The sequence below is a fragment of the Pholcus phalangioides genome, unplaced genomic scaffold (assembly GCF_987345545.1).
Source record: "Pholcus phalangioides strain wild (caught in Gottingen) unplaced genomic scaffold, Ppha-v1.0 ptg000013l_1, whole genome shotgun sequence".
In the NCBI taxonomy this organism is placed as follows: domain Eukaryota; kingdom Metazoa; phylum Arthropoda; class Arachnida; order Araneae; family Pholcidae; genus Pholcus; species Pholcus phalangioides.
Window position 1 is genome coordinate 23247703 of NW_028301606.1, and position 13892 is coordinate 23261594.

General features: G+C 33.0%; 1 protein-coding gene across 2 annotated transcripts in view; it reads right to left on the reverse strand.

The window, feature by feature from the left end:
- The window catches only part of LOC149078799 (DNA repair and recombination protein RAD54B-like), a 28842-nt gene extending 15001 nt beyond the window's left edge, over positions 1-13841 (reverse strand). The window contains exons 1-13 of one of the 2 annotated variants that reach the window (XM_089240919.1): positions 13597-13841; positions 9879-10017; positions 8813-9196; positions 8567-8588; positions 8004-8058; positions 7433-7520; positions 7056-7146; positions 6539-6678; positions 3765-3913; positions 2946-2993; positions 2669-2750; positions 875-955; positions 244-390 (exon numbers count right to left, since the gene is read on the reverse strand). In XM_089240919.1, the coding sequence (XP_089097045.1) occupies positions 244-390; positions 875-955; positions 2669-2750; positions 2946-2993; positions 3765-3913; positions 6539-6678; positions 7056-7146; positions 7433-7520; positions 8004-8058; positions 8567-8588; positions 8813-9196; positions 9879-10004 (1413 nt within the window). In that variant the 5' untranslated portion in view covers positions 10005-10017; positions 13597-13841. The remainder of the gene's footprint in view (positions 1-243; positions 391-874; positions 956-2668; positions 2751-2945; positions 2994-3764; positions 3914-6538; positions 6679-7055; positions 7147-7432; positions 7521-8003; positions 8059-8566; positions 8589-8812; positions 9197-9878; positions 10018-13596) is intronic. The other variant, XM_089240918.1, reaches the window with a different exon arrangement.
- Between the last annotated feature and the right edge of the window lie 51 nt (positions 13842-13892).

A 13892-nucleotide genomic window follows, 5' to 3' on the forward strand; every position in this document is an offset into this window, starting at 1 on the left:
AAGAAGTTATTAATACTCACACACACACGCAGAAATCTACTTCACAAAATGAATTTTTTTCCCTTCAAAAATATAAAAAAAAAATTGGGAAAAGCAGTGAAAAAAATAAGTTTTCAAGTTATATAAATGTTTGATAACAAATGAACTAAGTAAATGCTAAAAAAGAATGTATTTACATTACATTAAATTAACATTTTTAAGAAACTGATCTTATTTAAATGTGAAAAAAAAAGTTATACATACTCCAGAAGTTTTGATGTTGAGATTTTTTAATCGATGACCTTCATCACAGATAACTAGGTCAAATTTTACGGAAGACAATGCCTCTGCACTTCGAACATACATCTCATATGATATAATCAGAACACTGTAATTTGAATTCACAAAGTCCTGTAAAGTATTCAAAATAATAAAAATTTTATTCAGAATGGGCAAGTTGTCAATTCAAGTTGCTTTGCAGCCATATTTTCTGAATATTCATGGACTGATATCCCAATTTTAATGTCACTGCATTAATTTTTAAGAAGCCAAATAACATTCCTTTCATTCTAATGAAAACTAAAGTCTCAGATTAACAATAAACTGGGGAGGAAAATCAAATTTACTAAAAATTACTGTAACAAAAAGTCTATTTTTTTGTAGAAGTTAATTTCACAAAAGTTTGGAACTAATATTAGAAATGTATGGAACATATATGAAGCACCATAATTATATCTAAATGGTGCTCTCCGATAAAAGATGAATGTTTTTTTTTCCAAACATGCAATTTTCAAATGGGAGATTTTTTTTATACAAAATTTTAAAAAAAATGTGCACATTCATTTTTCTTAAACTGAATATAATGTTTCAATGAAGAAATTGTTCTTTCACATACTTTAACTTTCCTATCTTGACCAACTGCAAATACAGCAATCCTATCTCTTCCAAGCCATTTATAAAACTCATATTGCCAATTCTAAAGTGAAAAAAAAAACTTAAATAATCATATTTTGTTGAAAACAGTCTGTCTGTACTACATGTTTAAATAATGTATGATTTCTACCTCTATTGAAAATAAATTATATATACGGGGTGATTATTAAAAAAACTATCCCGACATATGGGCCCCTAACTATCATACCATTCACAGAAACTGAATAAAATTTTGGCATAAGGTATTTTGAGGTATGCGCTCAAGAATGATATGAAAAACAACAGTGTCACTCTAACAGTTACGGTTGCAGTGAGAAAATTTCGAAAATATCAAATGGCAACACCAAGTTTTTTGTATTGGAATGCGATCTCCATACTGAAAAACACTAAATAGCGTTGAAATGGCACCTGTAGCGCGAAAATCCCCGGAGCTAGGCAAGGAAAAAGTAAAAAGGACTTTGCCGTGCACCAGAGCATTAATGTTTGTTTCATTCGTCACACCGTTTCTTCGGCTGAGATCCCAGCCTGATTAGTCCTCCACACGGTCATGTGGAAAATTTGTGAAACACAATAAAATGCTTTATTTTATGCTGCTTCTCTGTCCTTATCGGTTGTCCTCACTTTTAGCCTATCTACCGCCGGTGATTTTCATGCTACAGTTGCCGTTCGAACGCTATTTAGGGTTTTTCACAATGGAGATCACATTCCAATACAAAAAACTTGGTGTTGCCATTTGATATTTTCGAAATTTTCTCACTGTAACCGTAACTGTTAGAGTGACACTGTTTTTTTCCATATCATTCTTGAGCGCATACATCAAAATACCTTATGCCAAAATTTCATTCAGTTTCTGTGAATGGTATGATAGTTAGGGGCCCATATGTCGGGATAGTTCTTTTATAATCACCCTGTATATATAATTCAATGAACATGCAATCTATATGATTGTGTTAAACTATTTCAATATAAAGTTTTTTCTTGCTTTGTGCTTACCATTTCAGATGTGTTATAATTCTCTTTGCAATGTTGTTTTCATTCATTATTTTTTTTTTAATTTCATTTCAACTGTAATTCCATTATCATAAAAAATTAATGGCATTAGCTTTGAAGCTTACAGCATTTGTGAACTGTGCAAGGATTTCTAAATTACAATAATGTCAAAACCATCATGCATGCAGTTCATAATGAATTGAAAAAATGACAGTTTATTTTTATTCAAGCTCTTTCACAACATACCCCTCCCCTTCTTTCCTGAATAACCTAAAGAAGATTTTGAAATCAGTAAGACCCTGATGTTAAGCTTAAAAAGTTATTCACATCAATCATACTGAACATCACAACATTACATAAATGCTAAAACTCTACCACCGGACTTCTCCTATTGGTGAGATCTGTCTGACTTTGTGGCAGAGTCTGGATCATATTGTGTGAGTATCAGTATTCCTCATAAAACGATTTAAAAAGAAAAAGCTGTTCAATGAAATGAGAAAACAATGTGAAGACTCCAAAATATATCATTCAACTACTATATCATGAACAACTTATTTTATTCAAGAAGGATTGATTTTATTAAAAACACAGTAGGCTATATCAATGACAATTACAGGTATATGTGCACTACTCAAAGTATAATTAAATATCAAAAAAAAATTTAATTTTTTTTAATTTCATGATTTTTTATAAATTGACATAATTAAGCAATAGAAAAATATTTTTTCTATATTGTCTATCATACATCACCTCATCATGAACTTACTTTTACAAGACTACTTGGAGTAATAATGAGAATTTTCTTCAAAACTGGCCTGCCGGCATATGGGCCTTGCTTGTATAACGTCCTTGAATTCATGGTATAGTAATATAGAGATTGATCAATACCACATATCAATAAATGAATTAATGCAAAAATACAAAATGTTAAGTACCAACACTGATGAAAAATTTTCATCATTAAAAAGTGTGATAAGCATGCAAATAAGATGAAATAAAATGTGTGGCAATGAAATTTTATAACTTGAACAAAAAATGCTCACCATATCAGAGTGATGCATTGTAAGGTCTTTCCCAATCCCATTTGATCCCTGCAGATAAAAATAAGAGAGTTTATTCGATGGAGAGAAAAAAAAATTATCTGTGAATTTAAGTACATCATGTATATACTTGTGTCCAAGCAAATTTCTTTTTGTTCAAAAATTTGTTCCCATATTGGGGGGAGGGGGGTGAGTCAGATAATACAAAGTAATTAAAAGGATACCCAAATAATTTAAAATATGAAATAGGAAAAACTTATACTAATATTAATAAATTTTCCAATGTTTTCAACATCAAATTAATTTTAAAGCCAACATTTGATAAACTGGGTACATTTTGCACAATTAGGTTCATTCTTACTGATTGTGCATCAACTACTAATGAATTTTAACTCTTTAAGTGGTTTTTAAAATTTTCCTGATCTAAATTATAATTGCCCTATTGGAAATAAAAATGTGTTAAGAACCCTAGATATTTTGGGGTGACTGAAATAAAGCAAATCAAGTTTGATGAGATATCTCAGGATTGCCACTGTAAGGGTTGACAATAACAATCAACATTAGTATTGTTTTAAATTTGTTCAAAAGAAAAAGTACATTCAGTAATGATGAATATTCAGTAATTACGATCAAAAGACTGACACAACGCTTGCATAATCCAATATGTGTATTCCAAAAGGGAAAGAAGGTATATACTCCACCTCATAAGGTTAATTTTTTTTATACATTTTACTTGTATAATCTGAAAATAATTAATTAATCTCTAGCCTAATATGTTCATAGAATAGCACAATGATAATCAAACATGAAACTGAAGCTTACCCAAGTATTACACCTTTTCCATCAGAATTTCTGAATCCCATAATGCACTCATACATGAAGATTACTCCCTGTTTTTGATGCTCTCTCAAATGCTTTGAAAGCTGCGAATCAACCTTCACTTCAACAACTGATGTTTGTTGCCTTGACGTCTAAAATTATAAAATATATTTATTAACTACATATATATACACTGCTGGCCACCCAAATTGCAACACCAAGAAAGACAAGAGATATCGCAACAATATTTATTTTGTAGATAACATGTTGACCAAGCATCAAATGATTAAATTTATAGACTTCTGTGAAGTGTGGTTCCTGCCAAAATCAGTAGCCAGAGTAGCCGCCATTGTTGGAGATCACCGCTGCCACACGCCTCGGCATTGATTCAAAGAGACTTTGGATGTGTTCTTGGGGTACAGCAGACCAAGCAGCTTCCACGCGTTGCCAAAGTTGATCTGGTGTGGCAGCTGGGGATGTAATCTGGGTCAATCGTTGAGCAACCATGGACCACATGTTTTCTATCGGTGAAAGATCTGGAGAGCGAGCTGGCCAGGGAAGCAATTCAATCTGGCGATTGACGAAGAACCTTTGGACAATGCATGCCACGTGTGGTCGCGCATTATCCTGTTGAAATATGGCTGTGGGCAAGTCCTGAAGGTAAGGAAGGACAACTGGCTCCAACACTTCGGAGATGTAGCGCTGGCTTTTTAAAGTACCGGCAATGCGTACTAGAAGAGTGCGAGAGTGATATCCAATACTGCCCCATACCATAATACCCGGTGCAGGACCAGTGTGGCGGTGCATAACGCAGCTGTTCAGCATCCTCTCTCCACGGTGTCTCCGGACTCGAATCCGACCATCGTGGTGTTGCAGACAGAAGCGTGACTCGTCAGTAAAGACAATTTCATTCCATTGTGCCGTCCACATCCTTCTTTCATCGCACCATTGACGGCGGAGACGTCTGTGGTTCTGCGTCAAGGGTAGACGAAGCAATGGACATCTTGCGGACAGACCACTCTGCTGTAAACGGCGTCGAATGGTACGCGCAGACACTGGGTGATGCGGTACAGACTGAATGTGCTGTGCTATGGTTCGTGATGTGGCTGAGCGATCCGTCACTGCCATACGCACAATACGCCTGTCATCACGTGAAGTGGTGCACTGAGGTGGATGCGATCGAACACGTCGGTCCGTCCTATCCTCCTGCATCCATTGATCACATATCCGCATCACAGTTGTTTGGTTTCGTCCAACACGACTACCGATTTCCCTGAAAGATAATCCACAATCTCGGTAGGCCACTATCCTTCCTCTGTCGAACTCGGATACTTGATCAAAAGATGATCGCTGTTTTCTACGAGGCATAATTGATCGTTTTTTTGAAAAAACCACAAGAAAAACACAATTGCCGTACTTGAAATCGTTGAAATCTCCAAGCCTTAAATAGCGCTTTGAAGTGGCGCCACAGGCGCACGTGATGTGCGTCTGCGCTGAAATTCTAATCATTTGCATATCTCACCTCCGCTAATGCATGTTGTAAATTTCATATTATTTGCATGCTTCCTTCAGGGTGTTGCATTTACGGTGGCCAGCAGTGTATATGTTATGATCCAAGTCTGAAGACTAGCATCTCTGTGAAGTAGCCAACTACTTTGTACACTGCTCAGACTTCATACAGAGATGCCACAGAACTTTGGACATGGACAGTAACACACACATATATATCCATCATTTTATACTAACAAAGAGTGAAGATCTTTTACAAAATAGTGTTACAAACAAAGAATTAGGCTGATTTCTTCCTTTCCCTTCATTGCATTCATTCACAATAGTTTTCAATAACAAAAAAATCAAATATTGATTTGGAAAAATTATTCAAATGTTATAGAAATATTGCATCAAAATAATTAACAGAGAAATTAATATAAAACATTATTGAATTGGCCTATCAACAGTTTGGAGGAAATTAATTAAACCTAGTATTGAAATTACAGCTACAATTTTTCCCAAATAACTTTTTATTTCGAATTTCACCGTGGCGGTATGTGAAAAACATCAACAAAAGATTTATTTAGAAGTTATCTGACTTTTTACATTTTTAGAATTTTTATCAAACCAAGCTCAATTCACTTTTCCCCATTAACCATTTTTTAAAAATCTCAAATTGTAAGGGAAAAAAATGCATCTGAGAGGAATCTTGAAAATGTTTATGCAACTTTCACAGACTTGTATTATATGGTTTATAAGTATTATTCATTTTTCCTCACCACAGCTTCAATCTAAGATTAATCAAGTCCTGGATGATAATGATGATAATAGTTTCCTGACTCCTCTATTTAACCAGTCGCCTGGCTATGATGGCATGCCGTCATAACGATTTTTCAGTGTAATTATTTCAATTTTTGAAAACTAATTAATAATTATTTCAATTATTTTAATTTCTTTATTTGATGATTTCAAAACACAGTTAAGAACATGATGTGCAAACTCATTTTCAATGTATTCATAAACATTTTTAATCAGGGAAATATATTTTATTAGCTTCAAATTTTTGAAAAAGGGAAAAAAAGAGAAATTAATTGACAGGTTAAGAAAGTTTTTCCAGAGTTCACTTTCATTCAATAAGATTCAAAGAATTTATTTTTCTTTTAATGTATGTTCAACCTTTTTGTTTGTGGGTGAAAAAAATATCTTGCTTTCATTTATTTATAATTCGGATAGATCGACTTTTCATAAAATTTGAAATATCTCACAGCAGTAAAATTCAAAGTTACCAAGTTTTGCAGACTAGGTCTTGGAAGGTAAAAAGCATGTGGATCATGAACCTTGCTTCCAGCTGAAATTTGATGTTTGTTGAATTTTTCACTGATGGCATTGGTCAGAGGACTTTGGAATTTTTTACTCACAGCAAGGACTAATAATGAAAAAATAAATAAATTGGTACAGTACTCACCTGAAAAAAATTTAAAAAGTATTCACAAAATACTAATGGACGTAAATACAATTTGTAAATTCCCTATATAGTGAAAAAGCACCAAAATATTCATAAATGAAACTCAGAGTAAAGGTTAGGTTGTAAGGAATGTAGCTATGTATCTAAGCCAAGTAGAAAATAGATCCCATTACCAGTACAAGAATTAGACAGGCAATGCACAACCAAGTTGTCTTATAACTCATGTTTTCATGTTATACCATGACAACTAAGCAATACTGACATTATACAAAATGAAAGCATGGACCCCTAAATTCTTACCCCACCAAACTTACATTAGATTCCTAAATATTACTCACATAAAGGGCTATCTTCCGAATCCACAGCAGGAGCAGGTCCTTGAAAACATTTACCATCTAAGTAATCTTGGTCTGATATTATTCCTTGAATCTGTAAAACAATCATAATAAAATAACTTACACTTTGACCCATTAAGAATAAAAATTTTCTACCCGTATAGAGTTTTTTTTTTTTGTTGTAGCAATGGTGTAAATAATTATTTTGCATGCTGCAATCATTTTCACAGTGCATTAGAGCAGCTTAGAGGCAACACTACATATGAATAGTAAATTTGGAAGACAAATTTAAGATTTAACCATTACCAACGTCTATATCTTTCACATTGTTTTTCATCTTTAACATAAAAAAACATGCATACTAATGAATTTTAACACACCTCGCATTCTTTTCCACCAATGAAAAATTTACTGCCTTCTTCTAGGGACGTAACTTCTTTTACTTTATATCCAGTACCTCTAGCAATACTAAAAAATTTGAAAAATAATTACTATAAATTAGGTGAACTAAATCTTGACAAAAATTACATATTTTTTCAATACAAAAAATCACCTCGACAGGAACTTAACTTTTAAACAATTCAAAATATTCTGTTATTAAAATGAAATCAAATAATGCTAGAGCTTTAATTTTACTCAAAATTCTAAATCTTTTTTTTCTTTTGAACTTTTCACGTTTAACGTTATCAGTTTATCAAACGTGAAATCACGTTTAATGTTTAATTAAAAATATAAAAAAAATTCCTATGTTTTTCTTAAGAATCTATAAGTATATGGATAATTATTTATCATTCCATAAGAATCTAAAAGCACTCATACAAGACATGATGGTATAATGAAAAACACTTACAGATACACTGACATAGTACTGTGGCACGAGATCCTGAGAAATCAATCTGGTGTAAAAAGATTAAATCTGAGCAAAAAAAATAATAATAATAAGTATCTCACACTTTTGCATCCAGATCTCTCAAAGTAGCAGTTCGACTTTTCACAGTGAGAACACCTGCCAGATCAAATGAATCATAAAAGTGATTGCAATACTTTTATGTTCAACAGAAATTCTTGAATTTTATGCAATAAAATAATTGATTAGTACTTGCAAAACATATATAATATGAACTTATTGATATCAATATTATCAACTCTGCTAAATCTTGATATCAAAGGCTATATCAAATATCCATCAACTATTTTTTTCTCTCATTTCTGGATTATCAGTTATGGGAAACTATAATTGGTTTTAATACTGGTTTATATTTATGTACAATGAGCTATATCAGATCTACATAAAAAACAAATGATTATGATAACAGTTATTGTAATCGTCAGAAAAGTTTACCTACTCTTCCACACACACACATAATTGTAATCAATAATGAAAAATTCTAAAAAAGTTATTTTGAACATTCATTACAGGTTATGTTTCTGTGAATGATATCTTAAAATCTAGAATATAAAAATACTGAGTTTATAATTTCTTCTAGCAAAAGTGAATGGTAACTTATACTCACCATCTCCTTCCCACTTTTTGTGCTGAAAGAAAGATAAAATATTATCAATGAATATTTTAGATCGACAGTTGTTTCCTACATAATACATAGTTCATGAATAACTTCCAAAAATTAAATCACAAAATTTTTTAAATACCCATGCATAGATCATAAATTGAATACTCAAGAAAAATTTCTCCACTAATTTCATTTTTAAGTCATTTTCATTTGGAATATCTGCAATCATAAACCTACAAAAAAACTTACTTTTTTACCTGATCTCTTGCACCACATCACACTAAAATACAAAGCATATTCGGGTGGCTGAGCATCTTTTCCACAGTTATTCATTTTGCAGATTTCACTAGATGTAAGCGATTTGTTTGCTTCAGTAGTTTTTAATTCCTCAAGTTCATCAAACTCCTCCTTCCTAACCATGTCACAATCAGATTGGAAGCTCACTGAGGGAGTACATGATAGTGAAGAACTTTCAGACTTTGTGATCACATTAATACTCGTAGATTTTGGATTCTCCTTCCCTTCACACAAATCTTGAGAAAATTCTTCATCATCTGACTCATTTCCCAGCAATTTTAGAACATCATTCAGGCTACGTTTTGTATGGCTATCATCATCTATATGGTCCTGCTCCTATAAAACAAAATGTTCTGTGTTTATAGCCTTAACTACCAATTAGAAAATTGTGAAACTTCAAGAATGTCTTAATGAAGGAATGAGAAGAATTCTGTAAGATCCTTTATAAGTTCTTGTAAATACAACATCAAATTGTCTTCAATGAAGAAATGAGTGCAAAAATGGTTCTCTGCTGGAAATTTTTAGATAACTTGCCTTGAAGCTCGAGCAGAGATTGCTTCCTTTTTCCCATAAAATTTGCAAGTGCATAATGATTTGTATTTGGGTAAAAAGCACCCTCTAGTATTGAACGTCAGAACTGATTTCTCACTTTCAATTTCTTTTCTATTCCTTCAGTATAGCATTTTGAAAGTTTCATAGTTTCTTGTTAGATTGTTAAAGCTTTAGACAGCCCAGAACTTCCAAAATTTAATTATAGACATCCTGTACCATTTCCCAATTTAATTATAGACATCCTGTACCATTTCCCAGCAATTTTAGAACATCATTCAGGCTGCGTTTTGTATGGCTATCATCATCTATATGGTCCCGCTCCTATAAAACAAATGTTCTGTGTTTATAGCCTTAACTACCAATTAGAAAATTGTGAAACTTCAAGAATGTCTTAATGAAGGAATGAGAAGAATGAAGAAGAATGTTTATCACATTAAGATATAAATCATTCATAAAAATTTCATACCTTTTTGAGAAAAAAGGTCTCTTTATCAATAGAAGACAAATGTACATCTTCAGTAGGTGGTTTTGTAGATGTTACATTGCTCGCGAAAGGCACGATGAATCGAGTCTTTTTTGCTGATCTTCTCATTTTGGTTAATTAGCTGCATAGAAACAAATTTTTTTTAAAATTTAAAACTTGGCAAAATTTTTACTTAGTATCAAAACCCTATCCACAATTATTTCATTGATCAATAGATAAATAATATTTATGTAGGTCATAAATATTTTTCATCTCTTTGAAAAAATCAATAATTTATAAATAACAGACTTATACAGTGTCAAATCTCATTAAGACGAACTTACTTAATACAAATTAAATATTCATCATATTGGACAAGACCAAATCAATGTGCGATACTTGATACAAAATTTGGTTCGTGTTGGTAGAAAACATTTTTTATGTTTCTTTGACAGTCTAGAGAAGTCTATATGGCTACACATGTAACTGCAAGATTTTTTTGTACAATAATGCTTGAGCGTCTCTATGAGAGTTTTGTATAAACATTATGATTGTGCAAGCACAAGCAGTTTGAAGGTTGAAGATTGTATGAATTTTGATTACGCATGCTTGTACAGCTGTGCAAGTGACAGTATATACCAAGTGGGTGCCTGTATCAGTCTCCATGTTTCAGTGAGCACTGCTTAGAGTTAGTATTGATATACTTTGTTGTCATTTTTCTTTTGTGCACAAGAAAAAAGGTAGCCAGGACTTTGCCACTAGACTTATCCCGTTGCCGAGAACTCTTCCAGTCCAAAAAATAAAGGTAGCTAAAGCGAGCACATCATCACCCACCATATTCCAAATATGAACCGATTCTTATACAAGCATACTTGTATTGTGTAGTGACGAAAGGGAAAATTGTACATGCTTATACAAAGACTGAACATACAAGCTAAATGCATGATAATAAGACTGAACATGAATGTTTTTCAAGCTTTCATTCTTTTAAACTAGACACAACTCCGGTCTATGCCATGGGCTATTTACTACAAATGAGTTGCACTGGAAGTGTGAGTACCTAACAGTTTATTCACTCCGTAACATTTTCATGACAATTAATCGAGATGGTAACAGTTAAAAATTTTCTGAGTGCATATTCAGTTTCATGTCTGATGTTTGAGTGCAGCCATACGTATTTCAAATTGTGAGTGAAGTGTAATTGTTGAAAATTTGTATTGTTGTAGTCCTGTTGCTCTCCGTGGCAAGACTTTTAATGGGAATATAAGCTTGCATTCACACCTCAAAGTTGGAAATTAAAGAAAACCAACTTCAGCTACCACCACTGTAGTGCTGATGGGAGCTTTTCAAGTTTATGTTCTTCAAGCTTTTGCATGTGTAGCAACCTCAAGAGATGAGTCAATTTCCAATCATTTTTGAATTGGCATGAGTGAAGACCATCAAGCTGGTATTCATCTTACTTACAGAATCATACTCTTGAAATATCATAGAGGGAAAAGTCACCAAGACTGATTATATTACAGTGAAACCTCAATATTCTGGGGGACCAAGAAATAAATACTTGTATCAGTATAGAGAGATTATCTTTATATCGAGAAGCAACATTATCATCACATGCCATCAAGTTCATGCTAAAGTCGGCATCTTTTCTAAATTGGCATTGTTAGTATCACAGAAAAATGTGCTTATGAGTATTTATTAGCAGTAAAAAATTCTCGATAAACAAAATTCAATTACATATGTGTGTGTGTGTAGTGCTCCTGTAAAGAAAAGTTTTACAGAAAACTTCATTAACACTTTCTATAATCAGGTGGTAACAAATACAAATATTTGCTTTGCAAATTTGGTGTGCTATATTTCACTCCTGTCTTTTTTTAATTATTTTCTCTCCCCCCCCCCCCCCCCGCCCAGTTCTGACTGCAGGCTTGTCTATACAAAATCACAGAGACCCAATGAAATCTCTTCCCTTGAATCCATCAGTGGAGCCTCTCAAGTTTATTGTTCATCTAGTGTATGTTGCTTGGCTCACAATGAAATATTTGGTGACAGCCATACACATGAATAGGAAAGGAAATCTCAACAAACCAGCCAAGAACAACACATAGCACACATGTAAGCATACCTTAAGGTACCCTTGGAAGAACTGCAATATGTGATGAGTTTAAAACATAGGCCTATTGAAGGATATTTCGAGTGAAATATTAAAAAATATCATTATAGCAGTTTCAAAATCCCCACAACAAATACTGATACATAGAGTTTATTTTTTTAAAGATATTATTGTATCGAGAGGAGGTTAGCCCACTAGTCATGGGCAATGTGAATAACGCATTTCCTTTATTTCGTAAAATTTTGCAGGTATCCTATTATTGTGTTCTAGCAGATAAAAATGCCAGGTGATATTCCATACAGAAAAACTTAAATATCGTATTTTCCTGTGTATAATTCGTGGTAGTATATAATTCATATGTGAAATTGAAAGAAAGAAAAAAACAACGTATAATCTGCAGCGACGTATTATCTGCAGGATTTAAAAAAATAAAATAAATAAAAATTTATCTTGTGTTTCAATAGTCAATCCATTGGTACGCAAATTAATGAAATTTATTTACAAAACAATAGCCTTATTTACACACAAAACAAAATTTACAGTTTAACCAAAAATATCACCAAAATTTAGTCCAATCAAAAAATCGAATCCAGACTCATCTGAGTCAGAATTAAATAAGCGCAACAGTTCGTCATCTAATTCAAAAGAGTCAGAGTCATCAAGAAGATTTTCAGTTTCAGAGTCAGAATCACTGTGGGGTCCAAAGTTTTATGTCCACATTTTGCGAATGAATTCTTTATATAGTTTTTACAATCATCTCTTTCCAGGCATCGCTAACCCACTTGCATACTTTAGCATAGAAAGCTTGGCGTAAATTTCTTTTCCTTTTGCATAGGAATGAATTCCTTCAGTCATTCAAAACTTTTCCCAATAGGCTCGAACTTTGCTTTCAAATGACCTGTTTATTCTTGAACCTGACATAGTCTCGCCCGCTGACCAGCGATATCAAAAGTCTTTCTACTTGGGTGGGATCTAAAGCAGCTGCAGAAAAATAAGCTTTATAACTTGACTGGCTATGCTATTAGTGGCCGATTACATAATTTTCTGGAGATTGTCCGAAGAAATTAAATCCTCATTTTTTCAATATTTAACCACATTTTTAACAGATGATACGCAAATTATACAGAGGGAAATACGGTACCACCTGCGGCTAGAGCATTAACATTAGACTGTAGGTGATTCCAAACAAGATTTGAAAAAATATCAATGTAGAGGGATTTATCATTATATGGAGTATCGTTGTAGCCAGGGCCGTTTGACGATCATGGCCCACCCTTCTCCCAAGGCCAATTGATTTTCCTGAGGCCCTACCAAGCAAGTTTACTTGCTTTTTTCTCAAAAATTTCAACCAGATCTCATTTTTGTGCGGCCCTTACTCGAGGTGCCCAGGTGGACCCATTCATTAAGACAGCACTAGTTGTAGCAAGGTTTCATTGTATATTCTAGCTGAAAAGGATTACATTATATCGATTTCGTAACATACACTGATAATGCAACATGTCATTTAATTTTAAAGCTTAACATAGAACGATTTTTCAACATATACCGATAGTGAAACATGTCATTTCATTTTAAAGCTAAAAGGTAATTAATGAATCAAAACAAACAAACCTATAGGCTACTAATGCAACTTCCAAAGAAACAAATTTCTTTCCTCACATCTATGGTAGCAAATGGATGAACAATCCTGAAAAGAAAATTTAAAAAAAATGACTTCCTTTTATGCAAAATGGATTCCAAATTAAACTCGATTTCTTTTTAGAAAAATTAATGCCAAAAGAAATTCAATTTGTAAGTTGAAAATTTCAATTTCGCGCTTAAAATTTAGTATCAGTTGATCAAATCCAGACGACTTTGACCGTAATTATAGAAATAATAACCTTATTACATGGGTAGGGTGGAAACAC